The sequence below is a fragment of the Giraffa tippelskirchi genome, chromosome 1 (assembly GCF_054371585.1).
Source record: "Giraffa tippelskirchi isolate mGirTip1 chromosome 1, T2T-mGirTip1v1.2.pri, whole genome shotgun sequence".
Classification (NCBI taxonomy): Eukaryota; Metazoa; Chordata; class Mammalia; order Artiodactyla; family Giraffidae; genus Giraffa; species Giraffa tippelskirchi.
The window spans coordinates 219,791,290-219,818,649 of NC_137275.1; the positions used below are offsets into that span (position 1 = coordinate 219,791,290).

Below are 27,360 nucleotides of genomic sequence, written 5' to 3' on the forward strand. Positions count from 1 at the left end.
ATAGAGTTTGCTGTGAAGCCATCTGATCCTGAACTTTTGTTTGTTCGAAGTTTTTTAATCTGTGTTTAAGTTTCAGTATTTGTGATTGGTCTCTTCATATTTCTATGTCTTCCTGACTCAGTCTCGAAAGGTTGTATCCTTTAAGAATGTGTCCATTTTTCTAGGTTGTCCAATTTATTGCTGTGTAGTTGCTTCTAGTAGTCTCTCATGGTCATTTGTATTTCTATGATGTCTGTTGTAACTTCTTTTTCACTTCTAATTTTATGGATTTGAGGCCTCTCCCTTTTTTTCTTGATGAGACTGCCTAAAAGTTTATCGATTTTGTTTTTTTTTTCTTCCTTTTTTTTTTCTTTTTTTTTTTTTAATAAATTTATTTATTTTAGTTGGGGGCTAATTACTTTACAATATTGTAGTGGTTTCTGCCATACATTGACATGAGTCAGCCATGGGATTACATCAGCTTCACATTTCATTGATCTTTGCATTGATCTTCATTTCTATTTCATTTATTTCTGCTCTGATCTTTATGATTTCTTTCCTTCTGCTAAACTGGGATTTTGTTTGTTCCTCTTCAGTTGTTATAGGTATAAGGCTAGGTTGTTTATTGAAATTTTTCTTGTCTCCTGAGGTAGGCTTGTATTGCTATAAACTTCCCTCTTGGAAATGGTTTTGCTGCGTCCCAGTGGTTTTCGATTGTTATGTTTTCATTGTCATTTGTCTCTGGGTTTTTTTTTTCTTGATTTCTTCAGTGATCCATTGGTTGTTTAGTAACATATTGTTGAGTCTCCATGTGTTTGTGTTTTTAAAGTTTTTTCCCTAGTAATAATTGATGTCTAACTCCTAGCATTGTGGTTGGAAAAGATGTTTGACTTCAATTTTCTAAAATTTACCAAGGCTTGATTCGTGGCCCAAGGTGTGATCCATCCTAGAGAATGTTCCACATGCACTTGAGAAAAAAGTGTGTTCTGCTGCTCTCAGAAGGAATGTTCTATAAATATCAATTAAAGTTTGTTTCCTTTTTGATTTTCTGTCTGGATGATCTGTCCATGTATGAGAGTAGTGTGTTAAAGCACCTATTATGTCTGTTTCTCCTTTTCTGACTGTTAGCACTTGCCTTATATATTAAGGGGCTCCTGTGTTGGGTGCATATGTATGTACAATTGTTATATCTTCTTCTTGGATTGATCCCTCGATCGTTATGTAGAGGAGTCTTTCCTTGTCTCTTGTACTAGTCTTGATTTTAAAGTCTGTTTTGTCTGACATGAGTGTCAGACCCCAGTTTCCTTTCAATTTCCATTTGCCTGGAATACCTTTTTCCATTCCCTCTCTCTTGGTCTGTATAGGGCCCTAGATCTGAAGTGGCTCTCTTTGTAGACAGTATATACATAGGTTTTGTTTCTATATCCATTCAGATAATTTGTGTCTTTTGGTTAGAGCATCTAATCCATTTACAGTTAAGGTGATTATCAATATGAATATTCTTATTGCCATTTTGTTAATTGTTTTGTGTATGTTTGAAGGTCTTTTTTCCTTCTCCTGTGATTTGATGCCTATCTTTAGTAACGTGTTTGGATTGCTTTTTCTTTTTTGTGTGTGTATTTCCTATAGGTTTTTGGTTTGTGGCTCCCATTAGATTTTGATACAGCAGTCTATATATGTACCGGATTGTTTTCAGTTGCTGATCTCTCAAACAAACACATTTCCAGTATCCTGTACCTGTACTCTCTTCTCCTCATGATTGCTGGTTTTGATATATTTGTGTGGGGATGATTTCCTAACTTTATGTTTGCCTTTACTGGTGAGTTCCCCACCCGTTCCCCATCATTTTCTTGATTTTGGTTGTGGCCTTTTCTTTCCTACCTAGAGAAGTTCCTTTAGGATTTGTGGTACTGAATTCTGTTAGCTTTTGCTTGTCTGTAAAACTTTTGATTTCTCTGTTGAATCTGAATGAGAGCCTTACTGGGCAGAGTCATCGTGACTGTAGTGTATGTGAAACCTTGTGTGTTTCTGCAAGAGTGAAATCTTTCATTTCCCCCAGTCCTGAGGAGCTCCCACACTCGAGCCAAATGCTTTGGGGTTTCTCCTTCCTGATGCCTTGCCCTCAGGCTGGGGAGACTGACGTGGGGTTCAGGACACTCACTCTTGCAGGAGAACCTCTGCAACATAGTTATTTTCCAGTTTGTAGGTCACCCACCCAGCAGCTATGGGATTTCATTAGGTCAGGAAAGTATCCTTCCTCTTGCGCTCTTATTGTGGCTTCTTCTTAGTCTGTAAAATATCTGTCTTGGTAGGCTCCAGTCTTTTCTATTGATGGTTGTCAGCAGTTTGTTGTGATCGCGGTGTTTTCCTGAGAGGAGATGAACTCAGTTCCTTCCACTCTGCCGTTTTTTCTGGGATCGAGGGGCTGCTTTTACAGTCCGGATGCTTGTTGCCCTTTCCTTACCAGGTGCTGGCCGTTGTCCCTTTGCTATGGGGTTTGCCGGTACGGTGGCCCTTTGCAGGCTCCTGGAACAGCAGGGCTGGGGCCTGGCACCTACTCACAGGGCTCGTAGCATCGGCCTGTGCCCACCTCTGAAGCCCACAAGGGCAGTAGGACTGATGCCTACTCACAGAGCTCCTGTAGGTGGAGTCCTGGGGTCTGGGAGCACACGCAGGGAAAGAAGCTGTGATGGTGGTCCCACCCCTCTCCTCATACACCCCCTAATAACAGCGCCTTGACTCTGGTGGGCCCAGGCTTCTTCCAGGTCCACCCTTGGTTGCCACAGTCTAGTCTCTTCAGGCTCTTCTGTGCAGCCAACCATGTTCTCCCCTCTGGGTCTGACCTCTGAAGCCTCATCTCTGTACCCAGCTCCCCCTGCACCGACAGAGGAATGTCTCAGACTAGGGAGCACAGGGGGATGGTGCCAGCCTTCACTGCAGGGCACTCTCTGCTCTGTCGTCCTGGTCGCTGCACTCTCCTCTGAAGCTCCTCTTCCATCCAGTCTGATCTTCCCACTGCTGAGGAGACGCCCCTGGGTGCAGAGACCTTTCCTCCTCCATAGCTCCCTCCCTGGGGCGCAGGCCCCGTTCAGATTCCTTTTCTTTTTCCTTTTGTCCTACCTGGTTATGAGGAGGTTTTCTTGTCTTTCTGGAAGTCTGAGGTCTTCTGTTCTGTGTGACTGGTTCTCCTTGTAGATGTATTTATTTGTAGTGTTTGGTGGGAGAAGCTGAGCTCCATGTCCTACTCGTCCTCTCTTTGAATCTCCCCTCCAGGTGGAAGCATTTTGAAGGCTCTCAATGCCTGTTGCCAAATGAATACAGTGTCTCTTTCACTCCCTCGGAGTCAGCCGCTTTGACAGTGAATAGACAATGAAGCTTGTGTAGAATTATGACATGTTATTCATCTGACACCATCAGCTAGAGAAACAGCAGCTCTGATTGAAAGAATTTTCCTACCAACTATAACTTACATACTAAAACATTAAAATAGAAAATACATTAAAATATAAAAACTAATTTTATTGGGAAACTTTCTTAAATGGATTGTTATTTCTACAGAGGAGTGCGTGGTAGGGACATGCAGTTGTAATTCAGGTTCAGATGCAGATTCCAGGTTATTATAGTCACTTGAATATATCTCAAGTGGTCATTTTGACTCTCTCTTCCTATACTAGGTTCAGCTGCAGCAGTTTCAGGCTCCAGGGCTCAGAGATGAGTTTTGTCCCTTTAGTCAAGGACCCAAAGTCTGTTTTCTCGCTAGTTCTGAATATGTTTCCTAGTCCTTTTTTCCCCTTTTCTATCTACATTATGAATGTAATTTTAGCTTTTTGTGTTAAAAGACTACCTTCTTCCACTTTTTTACTTCTTCCTGTTGGCCAAGGCTATGGGATGTAGGTGACCAGGCTTCCTCCATGAAAGGAGATGTGTGTTCATGGAGCATCTCTATGGGCTGAGCACTGGACCAGGCTGTGCACACGGCAGAGTCCAGGCACCATACCTGCCCTTGTAGAGCTCGTGGTCTGTTAGGGGATCCAGATTATAAACAGTGAGGTATGCTGCTGTTGTTGCTGTTGTTAGTCACTCAGTTGCATCCGATTCTTTTGCAACACTATGGACTGTAGTCTACCAGGCTCCTCTATCCATGGGGATTCTCCAGGCAAGAATACTGGAGTGGGCTGCCATTTCCTTCTCCAGGGGATTGTCTGGAACCCAGGGATCGAACCCACATCTCCTGCTCGGCAGGGTGGATTCTTTACCACTGAGCCACCAGGAAAACCCCCCTGAGGTATATAGCTATGTATTTAGTGACCTTTGCCGAAGGGACAGTGAAGGGAAGGTGGGGGCTCATTTGGAGAACAGTGTGAAGGTCAGAGAAAGCATTCCCGAGGAAGAGAGATTTACACTGAGACCTGAAGAATGAGTAGCACTTCCCTGGTGCAGGTGAATGGTGGTTGGGAGAAAAATGGGGAGCTGTGGGAACTCTGTGTGACCTTCACCTGTGGCTTAGAGAGCCTGATGGCCTCTGTCATAGTGAGGGTGGCTTTACCGTAGTTATTACGTGCTCAGAAGTGTCTGGATGTCTCTTCAGATGCGAGACTCCTGAAGTCTGACTTCTGGAGAACAAAGGTGATTCGAGTTAAAGTCATACTCCTACAATTTAACTTCCCTGATCTAACTTCTACATAAACTCCAACTTCGTGAAACCCTTTTACTCTCTCATCTCTGGCCAACTGTCCTTGCAGTGGCTGCTTTATAGAGACAGAAGATAATAAGACAGGATGCCTGTTAGTGAACTGCCGCACTTCAGACACGCGTCCTCCCTTACCTTCTTTAATCCTCATGTCAACCCTGGCAGGGCACTGGGAACCAGTTTGGGCTTGTGTATTAGTCACTCAGTTAAGCCCGACTTTGCAACCCCATGGGGTGTAGCCTGTAGCTCGCCAGGCTCCTTAGTCTGTGGAATTCTCTAGGCAAGAATACTGGAGTGGGTAGCCATTCCCTTCTCCAGGGGAATCTTCCCAGCCCAGGGATCGAACCCAGGTCTCCGCATTGCAGGCAGATTCTTTACCAGCTGAGCCAGCAGGGAAGCCCTTAAGTTTGGGTTTAGCGAGTACTTACAGGACTTGCTTGAGTTTACTGGCTCCAAGCGCCACGTGCCAGAGTTGAACCCAGTTCTGTCTAAGTCCCAAGCCCGGCTGGTTCTGCTTCAGGGGCTGTGCCACAGAAGAGGGAAGCGGGGGTGGTGGGTATCAGAACCTGTCCTGGGCATGACCCTACCTGGTCCAGCTGGAGACATTTCGCTGTGGACCCAGAATTCCAGGGAGCCTTGGGTCTGGGACCCCGTCTCACTCACTCTGACAAGGCAAGAGCAACTTTCCCCAGGGTGGGGAATACTGGAGACTCCCAGCCCTGCCATCATCCTTGATTGCCCAGACAGGAGTTTCCCCTGAGCACAAAAACGTCCTGCCTTTCTGTCTCCAGCTTCCAGAGCAGGAAGCCTCTGGGGGCAGGAGAGGGGCCAGAATCTGGCTTTCTCCCCACTCCCATCCCTACCCCTGGCCTTACCTGCTGGCTTATTTAACTCCCACCTGTATTCTTGGCCCCAGTTCCATCTCATGGCAAGCTCCCTGCCCATAAACTCCCAGCCTGGTGCTCAGAATCTCATTGACAGCGTAGACTGACTCCTGCACTTTCCAAAATGACTGTAATTGAGCACTTACCACATGCTTGGCCGTGGATTAGCATCTCTGTGCATATTATTCCATTTAGACTCCAGAACCGTCCAACAAAGCCCACATTTGAGACTCAGAGAGGTGGAATCACTTATATAAGGTGGCGGATCTCTGTGTAGGATTTAGGATTTCCTGACACCAAGCAAATGACAGAGAGCAGCTACTGTGTCTCGAGAGCTTACTGTCTACCAAGCACAGTGTTACCTTGTCTTCCACATGTCATTTTATTTCATCAGCATAGCAGCCCTGCTATAGGCACGGTCTTTTTATCCTCACCTTACAGATGGTACAACTGAGGCTTAGATGGGTTGAGGTCACACAGCTGGTAAGTGGTAGAGCTGAGACCCAAACCATGTGATTCCAAGTCACACAGCAGCTGCCTCTGACCCTTGTTCTGAACGTCTGCTTGCTCTGGGCTTGCACCGTGCCCTTCCTGGCCCTCCTGGACTGGGGTCCGGGGTAGGAACTCCAGCCCCAGGGTGAAGTGCCTTCTCCTGCACGTCCTTCCTCCTACTCGCCACCTAAAACCTCTTTCTGGTCCCTGGAGCTGGGGCCGCCCTGTCGCTTAAGCCAGAAGGATATCTGTCTGCTCCCTCCAGCCTGCCCCCCTCAGTGGTTCCCCTCATCTGCCTTGCGGGGTGACCTGGGCCCTGCTGGAAGACAGGACAATGCAGGACTCTCTGAGGAAACTCTACCTGCCAGGCATGCCCAGCCTCCTACCCAGGCACCTGTGTGCACTGCAAGGCAGACAGGAAGGGGTGGGACTCAATATTTTCTTATTGGAGCCAAGAAGAATCTAGAATACAGAGCAGATTTCCAGAATGGTTGCTTCAACCGCTTCCCCCTATACCAACGACGAACAATCATTATTTCTAACTGGACTCATTCTAGGTCTGCATGTGTAGCGGGGTGTAAGGGAGGAAGGAGAAATAACCTTCAAGTATTTGACATACCAGTGTTTTCCAAGGCGTGGTGGGCTGGAACGATGGTGACGGTCATGTTTCGGTTGGCTGCTAAGAGACTGATTCTGGAAGATGTCTGGGGAGCTGCGGTGTGGTCCCAACCCTACAGCTCAGTTCTGCGGCCTTGGCCAGGCTGGGCTTGCCTTTAGTTTTTATCTCCTGATGTTTGGATTAGATTCATGTCTAAGGACTCTCCATATGGCTTCCTGAGTGAGGTGGTCCTTGAGCAGGAACTTGAAGGCTAATCAGGGTCAGGGGACCAGGGGAGAGTAAGAAAGTTAGTCCCAGGAGCATGTCTCAGCACAGGATGACACGCCCAACTGATGACATTAAGCGTAGGGTTGCCACCTGTATTTGCTCAAATCTAAGTGAAAAACTGCTTTCTTGAGAAAGGGCATGAAACCACAGTGCAGCTCGTTGGTCTAAGGAGGCTAATGATTCTGTAAGATATGGGAAGACAGTCAGAAGCTTTAGATGGGAAGCAGTCATCTCAGCAGAGCTGATGATAAAGGGTTGTTTGCAGAGTTGGGGGTGCATGTCAACAGCTCTAACGTCTCAGCTTAGCAACCTGAATGGTCCTCTGAAAAGGAGTCAGGATGGCATTGCATCTCTGTGCACAGCCCTCTGTGCCTCTCCACTTCCCCAGAGTGAACACTGGTCCTCCCAACAGCCTGCAAGGCCCTGGGTGCTCTGCCCACCCCCACACCTCCCCCCCTCCACTATCGGTGCCTCCCTCCACTTCACTCCAGCCCTCTGGACTCCTTGCCACCCTGCACACAGGCCAAGCATCCTCCTACCTTCCAGCCTTCACCACGAGCTGTTCTTTTGGCCAAGAACATTCTTCTCCATTCATCCGTATGACTCACGCCAGGTCTCTTGCCCAAGTGCTGTGTGCTCAACATGCCCCACCCTGACCACCCACCTTCCATCACCTCTGGCCCTTCTGCACCCGTTGACCTTGGCTTCCATGTCTTCCTTCCTTCCATAACACGCATCACTTTGGCACATATTATAAGAATGTATGTATTATTTATTGCCTGGCTATCTCTATACCTCTTGCTATTATTAGAAAGAAAATTTCATGAGAGCGAGAAGGTGCATTTATTTTAGTCACTGTTATATCCCAAGTTCCCATGTCCCCTACTGCTGAGAACCTGCTATGTGATAGATACTGTGCTTGGCCATGAGCAGATGGACCAGGCCCAGCCATGCGGTCATGGGGACCAGCGAGCAGGCACTGAGAGTCCAGGAAATGCTAATGGAGATACAGCAACTGAGGCAAATCACCAGTTTCTCAGAGAAGACAATGTTAGAGGTGAGGTGAAAGTAGTGAGGGGAAGGCCAGAGAGAAAGCTGAGAGAGAAGAGTGTTCCTGGCAGAGGGCAGAGTCTGTGCAAAGCCCGGAACAAGGGAACAGTCAGGAAACTCTGATTCCCTGAAAATGGCCAGAGCACAGTGCAGGAGATGCAGGTGTGAGAGGCGAACCTGGAGGCATGAGCGAGGTTCTATGAGCCATGCTGGGGAATCTGACCTTTATCTAGGCAGCAATGGGAGTATTCAATGATTCTAAGCACTGAACCAGCCGAGAGAATCCTAGAAGGCTTCCTGGAAGAGAGAGCACATGTGCTCAACTTGGAAGATTAGTAAGACACAGTAGGCAAATGACTAAGCAAAATAGACTAAAATTCTTCTACCCACTGGTTTCTGGAGTGTTAGGATTGCCCCCACTTTCCTGTGGGTGAATTCAACACTCATTTCAACTTGATCCTATGAAAAGAACCAGGCCTTTCTATCCCCCCAGAAGTACGATCATCACAACCATCATCAATGCCATTACCACATCACCACAACCTCACCGACATCATTTAGTGAGCACGAATTCTACACCATGCCTTATCCAAGTGCTGTCCTTGATTTTATACTTTATCCAAAATACTTCTCCGTGGCAGGACGGTTATTTCCTCTACCTTATAGAAAGGCAAACTGAATCCCCCTCCCCCCAAAGAAGGCACTTGCGTGCTAGCATTTCACTAGCATACACTACTACACCGCTAACACCACAAGGAACCAAACCAGGTCTCCTTGTCTAACCTGGTGCCTTCCTCCAATACCCACACTTTCTGTTTTCTCCTCCACTTACCCGCGTCTAAACAAGCTTGGGTATTCCCTGACTGCTGCATGCCCCGTGCCAGGCACAGATCTGCACAATCCCAAGGCAGCTATAGAGGAGCCCCCTAGCATCAGGCCTTGGTCTGCTTCAGGTCGCTCTTTCCATCCACACTACGGCGACCCAGAGATTCACGGTGGTGAAGAGAGTCGCCCAGGGCCCCACCGTGGGCGGGTGGACAGTCAGGCTTTCTGACCTTCACTGTAGCATGCCTCCTGCTCCCCCACCGCCCACCCTCTGCTGTGACCTCCCTGTTGAGTGAGTCAGAAGCCAGCCTCAGACAGACCTTCCACCAGGACCCCGTGGCATTGGCCAGGCTGCATTCCTGAGCCGCTCACACACACACACGGGTGGAGGTGTTACCCTGGGCAGCTCACCCACGGGTTGAAACCCCTGTGCTGAGCACCGTCTCCAGCCTAGAGGAAAAAGCGAGAACCCTGGCCCTTCCATCACCGATTTGGGCTTGTTGACAGAATCCCAGAGTGGGTGGCCAAGCCGTTTATGGGACAGCATAGCTGCACGGTGCTGGGAATCCCAAATGTAAACTGGCCGCCGAGGCCTTGATGCTGTGGGTGGTAGGTTTGCTTGGGAGGCCATCCGGGGGAGAAGGTGGAAAGCTGCTCGGGGAATCCGGGCATCTGGGAGTCGGGCTTGGAGCCAGCTTTATCGGGATGGGACTCGTCTCTCCAGACCTCAGCTTCTTCCTCTGTGAGAGGGCACCTTGCCTCCTACCTCTTGGGGGAATGGTGCCATGGAGCGGTTACAATTGGGGGCGCAGGTCCAAGGTGCCCTGCCAGACAAGTGACTCACCTCTTCGCATCTTCATTTCCTCTAAGATGTAGAACGAGGGTTGTGAGAATAGCTGCCTTATGAGAGCTGCTGGGAAGGGTGAGTAACAGGGCGCTGGGCACATAATAAGAGGTAGAAGCCGAGTGACCATTAAACACACCCCACAGCACTCAGCCAGGACAGGGGACGGAGAGCTGCCGTCCCCCTCTTGTTCTGGCTTGCCGATAAGCTCTCGGTGCCAGAGTGAGGGTTCAAATCCTGCAGCATCTACCAGGTTGACAGTAGTGAGATCCAGGGCAGGTTTGAGACAGTCTGAGGCCTCTATTTTACCATCTGTAAGCTGGGTAGCTAAAGGACAGCAGCCTCTCAAGACTGGGTGGAGCCACACACTAGCACATGGGAATCATCCTGCACACGGACGGGCTCAGGCAGTACCTGCGTGTGTGTGCACGTGGCCGTGGACCAGACCTGGGCGTGTCTCTTCCAGGTCAGACCTGGGGACACCTGGGGGAGTGGGTGGGGCTGGCGAGCTCCACCTTCTCTTACGAGTTGTAGATGCCTGGTCAGTAAGGACGCCTGTGAGCAGAGGAGTTCCCCGAGGCAGGCTCTGAACGGGCAGGTCATGGAGAGGCGAGAAGAAGGGCGAGATACTGGGCTTGTCCTCCGCGCCGGGACCTCCGCAGGCTGGTGTGGAGGTGGCATTGCTCCACTGGTCCTCACCAGATCCCTTGTCTCACCGATGGGGAGTCCAGCTCCACGGGTACCAAGGACCTGCCGAAGGTCGAGTGGGGTGCTCCCAGGCCCCTAGCAAGGGCTCCGTCAATGCACCTGCGTTTACAAGCATGGAAGGGCACAAGGAGGCCCCTGATCGTCCCCCTGAGACCAAATCTTCTAGACTTCGTTGTGTTCTAAGGGTCCTTCCCTGAGGATCCAGACCCATGTCTTTAGGGGAATGCTGAAACTCCCTGGGCTGGGCCAGGAGGAAAGCGTGTGCTCACACCACGTCCCACACAGCCAGGGTGCCCAGACAGGCCTGAGAAGCTCCCTGGCATAGGGCCCTGCCGGCTGATAACTCTGGAGAAGCTCCTGGAACTGGGGTGGCAGAAAGGGGGGCATGCAAGACAAGCTGTGGAGAAAGGCAGCATTTCTCGGTCCTTTCTGCCCAGGGCCTTGCCTTCTACCTTTCTCAGGCTGAAAAGGAGTCTCAGACAGAAGGGAAGGCAGAAATCATTAAAATCAACTCGGTGTACAGATAGGGAACCTGAAGCCCAGAGACGGGAAGTGACTTTTGTACTAAGTTACACAGGACAGGAGGGCAAGAGCAGAGGCTCCCTGACTGGTGTTTTCCCCGGGTATTTGTGCTTTCATATCTCCCTCTATTCATGTGTCTTTGAATGCCTGCCACGTGGGAGATAAAGGGTCAACCACAGACACGGGGCCCTCCCTGGTGGTCCAGTGGCTCAGACCCCACGCTCTCAATGCAGGGGGCCTGGCTACTGTCTCCGGTCAGTGAACTAGATCCTACGTATCACAACTAAACAACCTCACATACCATAGGCTACGTATCACAACTAAACAATCTCACATACCATAGCTAAGACCTAGCACGGCCAAATAATACACATTAAAACACACACACACACACACACACACAGCCTCTGCCCAGATGGCACAGGCATACAGGCGCAGGCGTGATTCCATCCAAGAATGGTGTAGGGATAGAATGCTAGGGTATGGGAGGAGCGTGATGGTCCTGTCTTTGGTCAGACTAACAAGGCAGGAGGCAGTGCTTGCGGTGAGACCTGGCAGATGAAGAAGAGCTGGCCAGGGAAGAGCAGGAGCAGGGAGGAACAGGGACAGCTGAAGACTTAAACGCAAGAAAACACCTGGAGTCTTTGAGGAAACAGTAAACAAATAAGCCGCAGAGAGCGAGGGGATGAAGGGAACCAGATGAGGTCTAAGAAGGGTGTGGAGATCAGGCAAGGCCTTGAACTCTTGCTAAGGACTTTGTGTCTTATCCTAAGAGACAGAATCTGTTGCACGTTTGCCCGTGTGAGGTGCAACAGGAAGCAGGAGAGAGAAACCATATGTGAGGCTGTCCCGAAAGACTCGTGGAGCCCAGTGGGAAGAGTGACAGAGAGTACACCCTGTGCAGAAGCCGTGAGCGCTCACTGGGTCATCCTAACGTTAGAACGTGGGCAAGGGGACAGGATGGTCCGGGGGAAACAGAGGCCCCTCGGGTCGGGGAGGAGGAAGGCAGGAAGGGTGTCACAAGCAGGAAGTACGAGCTTGCGGGAACCCAACTCGGCATTGAGTGACCCGCGTGTTAGACCACGTTCTGGGAGGTTTGGCAGCTTTCTTGTTGAATCCTCGCAACCGCCTGAACTACAGTACAGGAAGTCCCCTACATACGAACCTTCAAGGTGCAAACTGGCAAAGATGGGAATGTGCATCTGGTTCCAGCGGGGAACCGGAACCTGTGCCATCGCCGTCGGGCGTGAGTGAGACTGCAGCTCGGCCCCCTCTGTCTCCGGTCACTGATGGTCCTTCAGTGCTCCCTGCAGGAAGTGACTCTTCTTGCCTGTTCACGCCATGCCAGCCCCCGCATGCCAGTCATTGTACTATGGTGCTTTTCAAGTCTCTCTGCTGTAGGATTAAAAATGGTTTCTTTTTGTGTTTGTTTTTTATGTATTATTTGTGCAAAAAGTATTATAAACCTATTCTGTGCAGTACTATATAGCCGATTGTGTTAGTTGGATACCTAGGCTAATTTTGTTGGACTTAGGGTCACGTTGGACTTGACTTAACAAACGTGCTCTGGGAATGGAACTCATTTGTATGGAGAGGACTTACTGTAATTTTTTTTTTCACCACCGTTTTCTAGATGCACAAATTCAGGGTGATGGCAGTGAAGGGGTTTTTCCCACAGTTGTTCAGTGAGTATGAGGCAAGAGAGGATACTAATCCAGGCCTCTCTGCTCACAGCATCTCCCCACTGGACCTCAGCTGTTAGATTTGGACCTGGCTCTGCCCTCAGTCTCTCCACTTTGGAGGATTTTCTCTAGGTCTCTTCCAAGTCTAACATTCTCTGCTTCTCGGGGCGGCGAAGAAGTTGCAGAAGAACATTCACGGTACAGCCCCTGCATATGCATGTAGGCTGGGGAGTGTCCTGGAATCAGGGCACAGTGAGCAGCTGAAAACAGCAAGGCAGCCTCTGCATGGAAGTGGTCGCTGTGGGGATTCTCACCAGGGCATCCCACGCCAGTGAGCTGGAACTGAAAAGGGAAACAGGAGTTGCACTAGCCCCACTGCAGTGTGAGTCAGAGAGAGGAAGAAGTGAACACACCTGCATTCATATTCCACAGCTTAGACGCTGGGGACACAAGAGTGAACGAGGCTGACATAGTCCCCACCTTGCGCACCGAGAAAGAGGCACACCGGGCATGTGGCAAGCATTGCTTGCTATGCTCATTTTATCGGCTAATTCATTACCCCTCATCACAACCACCTCTCCCCTTTTAAGAAGGATCACTGAGGCTCAGAGAAATTGTCACTTGTTCAAGGTCACACCTCAATTAGGTGAGAGAGCTGGGGCTTCTACTTCAATCTTCCTGTTCATTCCTACACTTTTAAATTATTACTTAAAAGTTGCCGGATGGAGAGAGGTTGGGGAGGCAAAGGGGGAAGAAAGAAGGGCACAGAGCAGGGAGAAAAAGAGCTCAGGAGAATGAGCCCCCAGCCAGCAGGACAAAGATGCTCTCTGAGCCTGTGAGCACTCGAGACCCTGCCCAGGCAGGAGGCGAATGAGGTCATTAAATCCATCTGCGCAGATGGGGGACCCTCTGGGGAAAGTTCTATGCAAATGTCATGATGCAATGAGGTGAAATCCACTCGCGTCAGCCCAGGCTGGGGCTCAAGCAGGGACTGCACTGTGCTCTTTGCAAAGACAGATCCTCTGCCGTGTGGGGAGGACGTTCACTCTGCTGGGCTCTTTCTCACAGTTTCTAGACAGGAAAGCCAGCCCAAGGTCACAAAGCATGTGAAGGGATGGACTGGGAAATGAAATTCGGGCCTCTTATTTTTTCTCTTTTTAAATTTTCCCCCTATTTTGTAATCTATACATATATCAAGTGGTCACATTGTGCACCTCTCACTTTTTCTTATGCTAAAATCTACTCCTAGGATCCTTCAACCTAATTTTCTGCAAAAAAAAAATCTCTCTGTGAAATGTTTCCCACCAGGATTTCAGGCGCTCTAGAGCAGGGGTCCCCAACCTCTGGGATCTAATGCCTGATGATCTGAGGTGGAGCTGATGTAATAATAATGGAAATAAAGTGCACAATAAACATAATGCGTTTGAATCATCCCCAAACCATCCCCCAACCCCGGTCCATGGAAAAACTGTCTTCAACGAAACCGGTCCCTGGTGCCAGAAAGGTTGGGGACCGCTGTCATAGAAGGTGGTCTGAGCTTGCCGGCAAAACCTTTTGTCGTTTTCATTATCCCCAAATTAAAATTACCAATATGTGCAGAGAATTAGGTTTTCCTAAAAGACATCATTGCATCTTTTATATCAATGGATCGCCACAACAGTCCTAGAAGTTAGATATTCCATTGTACAAGTCTATTAACCAATGTCATGTGGTACATGACAACTTTTCACCCATGATTTCATCCAGCCCTAGGAGTCCACAGTGCAAGGCAGGTCTTATTCTACTGATTTCACAGCTAAGAGGAACCGGAGGCTCAGCGAGAGGTTGCTTGCCTTACTTTAAATACTGGATTTGTCACTTACTGATTTGGGCTTCCCTGGTGGCTCAGTGATGAAGAACCCGCCTGCCAATGCAGGAGCCATAAGAGACATTGGTTTGATCTCTTGGTTGGGAAGATCCCCCAGAGAAGGAAATGGCAACCCACTCCAGTATTCTTACCTGGGAAATCCCATGAACAGCGGAGTCTGGTGGGCTACAGTCCATGGGGTCGCAAAAAAGTTGGACGCGATTGAGGCAACTAACCACCACCACCACCACTTTGGGCGAATGCCTGCCCCTTTCTGGGCACCTGTGAAAGGCCAGTTGCTTTAGTGCCTATTTTACGGAGCTGGACTTCCCTGGTGGCTCAGACGGTAAAGCGTCTGCCTACAATGCGGGAGACCTGGGTTCAATCCCCGGGTTGGGAAGATCTCCTGGAGAAGGAAATGGCAACCCACTCTAGTATTCTTGCCTGGAAAAGCCCATGGACAGAGGAGTCTGATAGGCTGTAGTCCACGGGGTCGCAAAGAGTCAGACACGACTGAGCAACTTCACTTCCACTTTACAGAGTTGTCGAAGAATTCAGTTCTTTCCTGGTTGTAAAGTATTTAGCACATTGCCTGTCCTGTAATACATGCCCCTGAAAATGGAAACAGCTATGATAATGACCGTGGTGATCCTGATAGAAGTTATCATAAGGCTAGCAAGAAGCAGAGTCATGACTTGAACTTGAATCTGCTGCCCCAACATCCATTGATGAACCCTCTGCCCTGCCCTGCTTCTCTAGAAATTTCTGTTTCAGCCCCAAGCACCTGGCTCACCTCTTCTGCCTTTCTCTCTGCAGGTCACACCCTTCCCCATGTCTTGTGACCTACAGGGTGACTGTGCTTGCCGGGACCCCCAGGCCCAAGAACACAGCCGGAAAGACCTCCGAGGATACAGCCATGGCTAAGGAAGGACAAGGAGTTGTCAAAGAAAACCCAACGCCAGGACCCGCATCCCTTTGGTATTGATTTCACAGTCAGCTGCTCAACGGAATGGCCTCTCCACACCAGGGATCCTTAGCACCCAACCGGTCTGCCTTTAATTTCACCCAGGAAGGACTCCTAGTGCGGGCGCGTGAACCAAGTCTCGCCATGTTGAATGATGGAATAGAATCCCATCTCAAAGTCTTAGAAAGATTGCACATACAGTGTGCAGTCCCTGAGCCTCCTAAAATTCTAACCATTTGTCACACGACCGCAGCGAGAAACATATTCTGTATCTAGGAGTGTGCCCATCTGTGGCTAGTACGCATGCATGCATACGCACCCTTGCAAACATCCGTGGGAGGGCAGTTTTGGAGACTGAGCAGAGAGAGACTGGGACAAACTCAATCCTTCCTCTCCCAGGCTCTTAACCAACACTGTCCTTGGGAGAAAGAGAGTTATAGAAACTGCTAAGACCAAGTGTTAAATGCCAAGATTGCTCACACCCTGAGGCTTAGAATACATAAGGTGTCCTTGAGTGTGCAGCCCTTTGGGATTGGAAGTGAAATGGTCTCTGATCACCTCCCTTCTAGGGAAGTAGGACCTAAGGAAGAGGTAAAGAATCCAAGGTATGCGAAGCCCCCAGGGTTTGAGGCCAAGCTGGAAATGGCTTAGGATTGCAATGTCAAGGTATTCTAACAGCCCCCGGCTTGAGGCCATAATATCCCTCACATCTCCCACATCTTGCCTTGGGACCACACTTGCTGCTACTTTTCCGGCTGCTCTATCCTATACATTGAGTACCCCAAGGTGGTAGGACTAGGTTAGGAAAAACCCACACACAACCAAACAGTCTGCCTTAAAAGTGACCCACATTTTCCCCCAGCTCCTCACTTCTTAGTCCTTCTGCAAGGGAAAAGCCCTCATTGGCCCACATGGTGAGAAGTGAAGGCCCCCTGGGTGGGCTTCTCATCCTGGAAGGGAATTGAGGGGCTTCAGATACTGGAACCCTCACCGAGAGTCCAGAATGTCTAAGCCAGTGTTAGATTTTATAAGAAAGAGGAACAGTATTACATTTCTATGATGTCAGAACCCTCTGGAGACCGTTGGGATGGCAGGGACTCTTGGGTTAGCATCCTTATCCAAGTCTTCCTGCCCCATCCAAGGCAAGAGCAGGCGTTGGGTCTGAGGACCTCATCATGCCCTGAGTAGCAATAGTTCTGGAGCAGAGAAGTGTCTCGGATGGGATCCACACCTGGACTGTGTTCTAGAAGGGCCTTCAGGGGGCAGCCCAAGGGTTCACAGCCTCGCTCCCCAACCACCCAGCATGGTCATCATGCCTTCCACACAGCCTTCAGCTCCCATACTTCTGTCCACCTCTGCCCTAGGGTGGCCCTTCCCTCTCTCCCATGTTCAGCCTCCAAAAGTTAAGAGGAAATTAGCCAGACACTCACAGAAGCCCCCACCTCTTTGGGGTCCTCTTTGTTCAGCCAGTTACCTGTCCACTCCTTTTGAATTAATAAGGGAGGTGAGGAATACAGAGTGAGGTGGAAAGAAGGCTTACATTTAACCTGATCTCTGAAACTGAGAAAGTGAGGTGAAGGGAGGCTCTAAGGTAGATATATTGCATAAATATTGCCACAAATCATCTCAAGTCTAGTGAAGACAACCAACCAAAAAACAAATAGCATAGAAATGGAAGATACCAAGCACATGGGCTGACTCTCCTCATTCCTGCATCCAACACAGGCGCTGTTCATCAACTAGAGCCCTTTTTTTCCAATGGGGACCAAAAATAACTTCAGAAACCTTCCTACTGTTATCTCTCCCAGCAGCAGCTAACTGCTGACCAGGAACACTTGAGAAGACATCTGTTGGCCATCTGTGGTCTGTTATATTAATAAATATATCAAGGTGCTTTTCGCACAGGTGCCCACAAATAAGGACGCAGTGCTTAGATAGTTTTGTGTGGCTTATACCATGTTACAATCTCTGAGGTTGGATTCCAGGCACGCTGTTGTTAAGGCCTGACTCAAATCCATTATGTTTCCTTCTTACAAACTTGTATCTCATTTATACCGAGGGCATGATTTTTTTTCCCTTTAGTTACCAGGGCCAATCTTTGGCAAGAGAATAATAATTGTATGAGCATCGATTCCATTTTGTACCCCTCTCCAGTATGTTAGAACTCTTGCCAACTCTTCAAGTCCCCTCATGCCCTTGCTGAGTTATCAACCTGAGTGGTGCTAGATAGGAAGGAACAAATGAGGTAACATGTTAACAGAGTTGGCTTTCCCAGTTGCTTTTCTTTTTAACATCAGTAAGTAGCGCAAAGAGCCTGAGAGACCTAAAGACAACATTCCTGATGGTGGGGTGGCAGGAACCACAGCAGAACTTCACCAGCTTCCTTTCAGTCTACTCTCACGCTCTTTCCTCCTCTACTCACACACATTCTGCAGCTGACTTCTACCTTCAGAGTCTCAGGCTGATCAAGCCCTTCTCAGCAAAGTGTTTCCCAGTCTCCTTCTTAACATCATTCAAACCTGTTACTCACAAATTCCTATTTGCCAGGGATATTAGGTGGGAGAGGCTGCCCGATCAGTGGGCAGCCTCAGTCCCACGTGCAAGGTGTCATTAATAGGTCCTTCTCATACCTTAGTGGAGGACAGTCAGCTCTGGGTATGCAGTGCACTGATACTCGGCTTCGTTTTCTTTCTGGAGATAAACTCACTCTCTTGGCCCTTTATCAGCTCCAGTTTAGGACAGTGGAGTACTCACAGGAGGAAGTTCTGCAGCACTATTGTCTATCAGCAGCTCAGAGGTCCTAAAGCAGTTGGAGGTACTGAAGATGGATTAGCTTCTTCAGAACATGGAGGTTCTGAAGAAGGATTAGCCTGTTAACAGCAAGAAAGAAAAGATAAGGTGGACAGTTCGCCAAGCCTTCTCTTAGGAAGACTTTCTGAGCCACAGCCCTATTGGCTGCCAGAGGACCTGTGTTACCCCCTAGATTCTGTGCCAACCCTTTTAAGGGAAGAGAACCCTTGGGAGGTCCATTCTGGAGGCTGAATGGGGGGTGTTATGAGAGGGGGAGATCAGTGGTTGTTAACTATCACGTCTCTGAGGATGGAGGGTATCAGCTGCTTCTCCTGGCTTCAGCATGGTGAGTCACTGCCTAGACAGCACTCTTGGTCTTTTTCCCACCTTGGCCAATGCTTTGATGCTATTTGTTGAAAATAATTCTTTGAGACAGATTCTGGCTACCTCCCTTCCAGGTTTGGTTTAACTTGGTTCTATCAGTTTGTTATAGGTCTTACCTGTGTTAAGAAAGGAAAGAAAGAGAGGAAGAAAAAGAGAAAAAAAGAGGAGAAAAGAGGCAAGGATGAAAGGAAAACATAAATTCAAGTTAACAGATTTGAGGTTTTTGTGTTTTGTCTTTTTTCTCCTCAAACTACTTCAAAGAAGGGAAAATATAAAAGAAGAAATTGATGGTGACAAAGCTGTACAGAGAATAATAGAAGACAAAGAGATTAAAAAGTAAAGCATGATTAAAAATAAGAATTTTAAGAAAACCTATTTTTGTGCTTCCTGAAGAACATTCTTTATTCTACAGACTGAGTAGGTAGACACAGTCTAAAGATTTCCCCAGCAGGAGTAGAGTGGGGTTTTATCTCGCTGTCTGTTCTTTTCTGTACATTGTGGTAGGTTCAGGAGATAAGGCATCTTTCCCCTTACTATGTAGTTGATATTGTTGGGGCGGTGCATTTTGTCTGTTTGTTTGGTTTTCAATCAGTAATAGTAGGGAGCAGGGAGGGCTTGAAATTGTTTTTTTTTTTCCCTAATATTAAGGGGATATACTGTGTTGCGCTTTCACATTATAAAATGTTTGTATTTACCATTAGAGCACTGGGCTTTATAAAGTCTGCACTTAGAATCACACTGCACAGTCCACTTTCCTAAAAAGCTGCTACATGACCAGACAGGTAGTTCCCATGGTTTTTGAGAAACAGAACAAACCAAGCAAACAACAGACATAAAACCAAACAGCAGAAGAATCGAAGCCTATTCCTGGCAATTTGCTCATATTTCGCCAAATTCCTCCCAATTGTTTGATCTTGAAGAGCAATGTGTAATAGCCAAGAGAGGAATTAATGTCCCTCGAGTGAGAACACACAATTCTTGACTCCAGGCAGCAGTTTGCTCAGTGATCTGAAACAAGTCATAATATTGCCTCTCCATTTGCCTCAGTTTCTCCAGCTGCAAAATGGGGATAATACTACTTAACCTACCTCACAGTGGGAGGGCAAGGGATTGTGAGGCCCTGAGGTCCCTAAGGGGCTGTGGCAATCTACGAGAGCCAGTCTGTGAGAGCCGGACACAAAGTCTATGGGTTATTTTTCCAAAAATGCACAGGCCAGCGGCCACTTAAGAAAGACAGGGAGTGCTCATTCGGTATTTCAAGGAATGGAAGTGAGCTCCTAGATGAGAACCCACCTTGAGAGAGGCTTGCATTTGAGAATATTTTACTTGTAGATAAGCTGGACTTTCTCCCCCCTTATCCAGGCCTTTACCAGTTCTGTAATTTGATTTAAAAAAACAGTGACTTCCTACAGTGTAAACGTCAGTTTACTGTTTATTCAAGACTTCCAGGCCACTTCCAACTTTACAGACGAAGGGAGTCCCTAAGTTCTCTTTTTCTTCTCAGACTTAAAATTCCACATCGAGTGTTCCATTAAAAGAAGATATAGCATTCTGAGTGCAAACTCGGGGCTTCTTAAATTCTACACCAGCAGTCAGTGAGGAGAAGTTTGAACAATTAATTGGCTTGCTTTCTTGGGTCTCTATAATCAATAACCTGTCCGCAGATATCTATCTATATAAAGATATTATATATAAATATAAATTTACATATATATGCACATGTATATATAGTTGTACATATATGTGTGTATATATATACTTAAATGTAATATTTACAAAATAAAACTGTGATCTCGTCTAGAGAAAATGTATTCATATTACAAACGGCTCTTCCATATTTATGTATCATATTATACCTTTTTATTATTGTTATAATTATTATGGGTATTTCTAATGATGATGATGTTGAAATCTGTTTGGCATCTTCTGGAAACTACCAAAAATGACTCTCCATTGACATGCTTAAAATCTGTTCTCAAAATTCTACTGGCCTACTATAAAAAAAAGAGAAAAGAAAAAAAAAAAAAAAAGGAAATAATCTAATCACCCAAAACAAAACACAACTCCAATCCTTTTTCTGTACCTCACGCGCATAAATTTGCTGCTCCTTTTTTGGGTTTTATTTTTTCCTGTTTATGTGTTTTTATGGATCTAAGTTAAGTCTTTCAGCAATATATAAAAATGTAAATAGTAAACTTTATTTATTAAGAATGTCATCTTTTTTTAATTTATATTTACACAATTGTTCATCTAATTTATTTTTTCTATACGGTTTTAAATACTCACTCAGACATATTTTGCTGTTCATGATGTTTTTATCCTGTTCTCATGGATTTGTTTCTCCATACTGTTTTCTCTGGTCTCAATTACAGGTTGGATCTCACAAAAATATAATGTCAAAGACAGAAATATTTTGCCACTGTTGATTACTATACTTTAAAGTTCTATATTATGAAAATATATAATAGCTTGTATGCTTCAAAAATAGTGGTGTGTTTGTTGTCTGTTGTGGAAATCTACAAGATTCTCACATATACATATTAGCATAATCTAAAACACTCTCTCGCATATACACAGTAACATGGAACAATACCAGGGCCTAGAATTAGAAGGTCAGTGGTAGCATGAATTTGAATCTAATATACACCCTCTAGTCTACAGAAATAATTCCTGAAAGCACCTATACTTTACATATACAATTGGAAACATTCTTACATGTTACAAGAAAGTTCAGTTTTCATATCACTGCTAGTCGTATCTAGTTTTTTGGATGCTATGTTCAGTGACATACTTCAGTATACTCATTATTTTCATTTTTTCTTCATAATTGTACACTCAGTCATCCAATTTTCAAAATTGGAAGCTGAGACCAAAGTTTTGCTATTTTCAATATGCCCATTGGATCTCATTTTTTTGTCTCATCACCACTTAGTAGCTATGTGATCTTTGGAAAGTTATTTGATTGCTTTAAGATTTAGTTTTCCTATCTATACAATGGAAATAATAAAAGTACCCACCTGTGAAGTTGTTATTAGAATGAGCTAAGATAAATATCAAAGATTATAGAGCTGTGCCAGACGCGGTTTATATTAACTCTTGTTATGATTATTGTGAGGCATGGCTGCTTATGACAAGTATCAATAAATGAACTGATTTTTCTAATATCTAAAAGCATAAGAACAAGGTTCATAAAAGCATTCAAGTACTTGCACAGGCAATATATGTACTATATTCTGAGCTTAGACTGGCAGTACTGCCATAATATAGGTTTATCTGCTGGCACTTGAACTGTTGAATTCTGCACAAAAGAGTAGTTTAGGGACACCGATACGAATGCCATAAAAGGGCAGAGAGAGAGAAGCCGAGAACTACCCATAGCAGGTGTTTTGGACTCTTTACAAACACAGTGCACTGGGAGATATGAGACAGAGCTCCAAATAATTTAACAAGAGGCACTGCTAAATTCTATCAGACAACTATTTCCAAAGTGGGATAAATTATTAAAGAGAATGTTTTACTCAGTTCTATTCAACTCACTGTCAAGATTGAAATAAGATTTAAAGAATAGATTCATGAAAAGAGGCAGATATTTCCCAAATAGATCAAGAGAGAAAGTGTGTGTGTGTCCGTGCACGTGTGCCAATACCATATGCTCTTTTAGTTAGTGTAGTTTGAAGTCAGTCAATGATTTTCAAACACTTTGAACATGCAATCCATTTTTTAAGCACAATATTACGTGAAATACAAACAAGTCAAAGAGCTTCTGTAATCAAAGAGGGGATGAGGGACCCTCCTAGTTATCCCATCTCTGTCTTCTTTAACAAAACTAGGATCATCCCAGCACCAACTCCCTAGAGTTTGGGGTTCTAAAGAGCATGATGTAAAAGCAACCAATCTAATCTTTTTTACAGATGGGGAAATTGACAGAAGCTCAGTAAGAACTTGAATTTGTCACTTGCCCAGAACCCCTAAGCAGAGGGCAGGTAACACTGCTGACTGCCTTGACATGATGCTACATGTTACCTGGGCTCTTCAGAAGCAGTGATCTATGGGGTTTCAAAAGACTACACTGCATGCCTAGAGATAAAATAAAGGGGGTTTGGAGGCAGCAAAGGCCCATAATTTTTTGAGATTCTTTGCTTTTTCTCTGCTTGACACACAGCCAGCCATGGTCCGCCTCAAGAGGATGAGGTTTCTTCCCGTATAATACTCTGGGGCTGCACCATACAGAATCCAGCCTAAGCCACCTGCCTAACTAAGTGCTTTCATTTCTCTCTTTAACCCATGGCTTTTCAAGAAAAGAAGAATTCTCAGAGGCTGCAGAGATGGTAACCATGTCCTTTCAACAACCTCTGGGGATCAACTTGCTGAAACCACAGAACAAACAGATCCTTCCATATGTACATCATTTACTATATTTATTAACCTTTAAAAATATTCATTTATCCAATTACATGTTGAAGAATGGTTTGTTGAGCAGTACTATATGTAGTGCATTAGACTAAGTAGAGATAAAAACAATGGCCCAGAAAGACAGCCACAGTCACAGCCCTCACAGGGCATACTATCCAAATACAGAGAGAGGCAAGCAACTGTCTCATTAGTGTACAGTGTCATAAATAGGAGAATCCATCCCAGAGGGAAAATGGTAAACCTTGCAGGCACAGTTAGTGCCATGTGCACAGACCAAGAGGGTGAAATAGGACATGACTTTTGGGGAATGGCAAGTGTTCAGGTCATTGGAGTTGGATTGGTTATAAGAATAATCAAGGAACCACTCTGGGGAAGAAAGGTGTCAGCTGATGCCAGAGAGTTATATAGACACCCAATTGCCAAGGGCTTAATTCTGAAAGACATGGGCATACCAGACCACCTGATGTGCCTCTTGAGAAACCTGTATGCAGGTCAGGAAGCAACAGTTAGAACTGGACATGGAACAACAGACTGGTTCCAAATAGGAAAAGGAGTACGTCAAGGCTGTATATTGTCACCATGCTTATTTAACTTATATGCAGACTACATCATGAGAAATGTTGGGCTGGATGAAGCACAAGCTGGAATCAAGATTGCCGGGAGAAATATCAATAACCTCAGATATGTAGATGACACCACCCTTATGGCAGAAAGCGAAGAAGAACTAAAGAGCCTCTTGATGAAAGTGAAAGAGGAGAGTGAAAAAGTTGGTTTAAAGCTCAACATTCAGAAAACTAAGATCATGGCATCTGGTCCCATCACTTCATGGCAAATAGATGGGGAAACAGTGGAAACAGTGGCTGACTTTATTTTTTTGGGCTCCAAAATCACTGCAGATGGTGATTGCAGCCATGAAATTAAAAGACGCTTACTCCTTGGAAGGAAAGTTATGACCAACCTAGACAGCATATTAAAAAGCAGAGACATTTCTTTGTCAACAAAGGTCCATCTATTCAAGGCTATGGTTTTTCCAGTAGTCACGTATGGATGTGAGAGTTGGACTATAAAGAAAGCTGAGCGCTGAAGAATTGATGCTTTTGAACTGTGGTGTTGGAGAAGACTCTTGAGAGTCCCTTGGACTGCAAGAAGACCCAACCAGTCCATCCTAAAGGAGATCAGTCCTGGGTGTTCACTGGAAGGACTGATGTTGAAGCTGAAACTCCAATACTTTGGCCACCTGATGCGAAGAGCTGACTCATTTGAAAAGACCCTGATGTTGGGAAAGATTGAAGGCAGGAGGAGAAGGGGACGAGAGAGGATGAGATGGTTAGACCGACTCAATGGACATGAGTTTGGGTGGACTCAGGGAGTTGGTGATGGACAGGGAGGCCTGGCGAGCTGTGGTTCATGGGGTCGCAAAGAGTCAGACATGACTGAGCGACTGAACTGAACTTGCAATTGTGTGTCTTAGTCCGTGTTCCTTCAGAAGCACACCCCTAGGCAAGTAGTCTATCATATAATGATTCCAGTTGCTACAGATAGAGAAGAGGGGATTTGAAATAAAGATGGGAAGGTAACCAAGAGAGGATGTATTGTCAAACATGTTACTATTGTGAGCAACTATAGTTTAATCCCCTTAAAAACTCTGAGCCAGTGGAGAACACACTACTTAGAGTTATCCAACCTGAGATGCTACAGAATTGGGATAGAGTCACTCCTGTGGAGGGATGCTCCTGGACCATTTATCCTTCACCACATTTGTATTTCATGCTTATGGGAAGAAGAGACTCAGGGCATCACAAAAGACTCTCAGGCAAAGGGATGTGGATACTGACCATGGGGATTTGGACCAGAATACTCCAAGGTGGCAAAGCTCAGAGAAGTGGGCAGGGATTCCCAGGACTCTCTTGTAGCACTCAAGAGTTTGAACATCACTCTGAGGATGATGGACAGACATGCTCCACATTTTTAGGAACTGGAGTAAGAAACAAAATTTAAATTTTGAAGTAGACTGCCTTGTGGAGGAGAACAAGGGCTATAGGGGAGAACTAGGATCTGCTGAGACTAAATGGGAGACTGGAGCAGTGGTCCAGGTGAGAAATGACCCGGTTGTGATGGGCAGTAATGGAAAAAAAGCAGTTGGGATGAAGAGTAGTAGGAAGTAGTAGGATAGGAAGCGTGCATGCTCATTCACTTCAGTCATGTCTGACTCTGCGACCCCATGGACTGTAGCCCGTCAGATTCCTCTGTCCATGGGATTTCCCAGGCAAGAATACAAGAGTGGGTTCCCATGCTCTCCTCCAGGCGATCTTCCCAACCCAGGGACTGAACCTGTGTCTCCTGCATTGCATCCAGATTCTTTACCCACTGAGCCACCTAGGAAGCCCAAGTAGGATCACATAAGTGATTAATTGATACTAATGACTGGAGGGGAAAGTGGCATGATTTACCTGTAATGCACACACTTCGCATGGATGACTGGAGAATCCAGGGTGTTTAGGGGCCAAATGTAGTCAGAAAAAGTATAAAGACCATGAGGGGTCAAATAAGTAGCAATTAATTTTTCCTGGAAAAGAACAACTGAGTGCTGGGGCTACATGTCATGATGGACATGTGTTGCACATTTTTCTTTTAACAGTTTAAATCCACAGAAAATTAGCCTCCCTCACAGAGTAAGAACATTTTGTCCACAGTTCGTGACGTCCTTGAGTTCTAGTGAAGCTAGCGTCATGTCAGCAGAACATCCTAGGAACTGTGCCCTTTTCATCACAATGTTCCAACCCCCTTTTCCAGACCCGTGGCACTCAAACTTCAGCATGCACAAAATCCCCTGAAAGCCTTATTAAGATTTTACTTCGGAGTTTCTGATTCAGCTCTGGAGTAGGGCCCAAGAATTTGTATTTCTGAAAACTTTCTATGAAATAAGGTTGCTGCTGATCAGGGGGTCACACTTGGAGAACCACAGATCCAACCTCTCAACTGTCCATATGCACACACATCTACTTGGCTAGGTGATGAGGATCCTGAAAGTTATGAGAGTTGTGGCTCGGTTGATAAAAGAACTGCCAGCCATGTGGGAGATCTGGGTTTGATCCCTGGTTCAGGAAGGTTCCCTGGAGAAGGACATGGAAACCCATTCCAATATTCTTGCCTGGAGAATTCCACGGACAGAGGAGCCTGGCAAGCTACAGTCCATGGGGTCGCAAGGAGTTGGACATGACTTATGTGATTACCCTAAATGGGTAAAATAAACACCACATGGCCCCTGCCCTCAGGGAGTTCCCTGTCTATTGGTAAAGACATTCCACACATGTTTTATAATGTCAAAGGCCAAGCCTGAGAGGGACTCAGACTTGAGGATACAAAAGTGAAAGTGTTAGTTGCTCAATCGTGTAGAGTCTTTGTGACCCTGTGAACTGCAGCCCACTAGGCTCCTCTGTTCATGGAATTCTCCAGGCAAGAATACTGGAGTGGGTAGCCATTCCCTTCTCCAGGGATCTTCCCAGCCCAGGGATCGAACCCAGGTCTCCTGCGTTGCAGGCAGATTCTTTACCATCTGAGCCACCAGGGAAGAAGGTGATGATCAAATGGAGTTTTGAACATGAGGAGGAGTGAGACAGACCGAGAAGGGAGAGAAGGGTGTTCCCGGCAGAGGGAGGAGCCTGGATAAGAGAATGCTGGGGGGAGAATGCGCAGTGAGGAGGTTAGGCCAGAATATTGTCAACACATGAGCAAGCGGAGGAGATGGGGCTGGAAAGGTACCTGGAGGCTTCTTCGAGGAGGCTTGAGATGAGCCTTGAAGAACAAGCAGGGCTTTAGGAAAGAGAAGGAAGGATAGTCTGGCTGAGAGAACCTCAGGTCTGTCTGACTTCGGGGACCCAGTGCTGCCTCCCTATTTCCTCTTCCTTTTTCAAATAGGGAGCACACACATGTTGCCCTTTGACGGAAGCTTGTCTAGGAGCTGGGGTCTTGCCCTATGGCTCCTCTCAGGAACCTTCTGGGCTTCATGAGGAAAAGCAGCTGCTCACTCTCCTTGATACCTTTGCACTGTACGAACACATTCCTTTCCAGGATTAAAGCATGCCAAGTAACACAGACCATGTTTAGGACAAGACGTAACCAGATGTCTCATTTTCTCCAGTTCCTGGATAGACATGGGGTGTCCATCCTACCTTCCATTCATCTGTACACACACACACACACACACACACACATAGACATGGGGTGTCCATCCTAGCTTCCATTCATCTGTACACACACACACACACACACACACACACACACACACACACACACACACATAGACATGGGGTGTCCATCCTAGCTTCCATTCATCTGTACACACACACACACACACACACACACACACACACACACACACACACACACACACACACACCC

The 27,360-nt window shown here is 46.5% G+C and overlaps 1 protein-coding gene and 2 long non-coding RNA genes across 5 annotated transcripts in view; 1 reads left to right on the plus strand and 2 right to left on the minus strand.

Moving 5' to 3' along the window:
* LOC145540849 (uncharacterized) overlaps positions 1-7,829 on the minus strand; it is a 31,848-nt gene extending 24,019 nt beyond the window's left edge. The window contains exons 1-2 of the long non-coding RNA XR_014078590.1: positions 5,098-7,829; positions 4,476-4,592 (exon numbers count right to left, since the gene is read on the minus strand). This is a non-coding gene — a long non-coding RNA (uncharacterized LOC145540849). The remainder of the gene's footprint in view (positions 1-4,475; positions 4,593-5,097) is intronic.
* Positions 1-15,634, plus strand: part of PAPPA (pappalysin 1) — a 557,592-nt gene extending 541,958 nt beyond the window's left edge. For all 3 annotated transcript variants that reach the window (XM_081575791.1, XM_081575790.1, XM_081575782.1), the window contains one exon: positions 15,225-15,634. In XM_081575791.1, coding sequence (XP_081431917.1) covers positions 15,225-15,332 — 108 coding nt within the window. In that variant the 3' untranslated portion in view covers positions 15,333-15,634. The remainder of the gene's footprint in view (positions 1-15,224) is intronic.
* A 1,804-nt stretch (positions 15,635-17,438) lies between these two features.
* LOC145540855 (uncharacterized) overlaps positions 17,439-27,360 on the minus strand; it is a 29,224-nt gene continuing 19,302 nt past the window's right edge. Inside the window, exons 3-4 of the long non-coding RNA XR_014078599.1 lie at positions 20,833-20,925; positions 17,439-18,242 (exon numbers count right to left, since the gene is read on the minus strand). This is a non-coding gene — a long non-coding RNA (uncharacterized LOC145540855). The remainder of the gene's footprint in view (positions 18,243-20,832; positions 20,926-27,360) is intronic.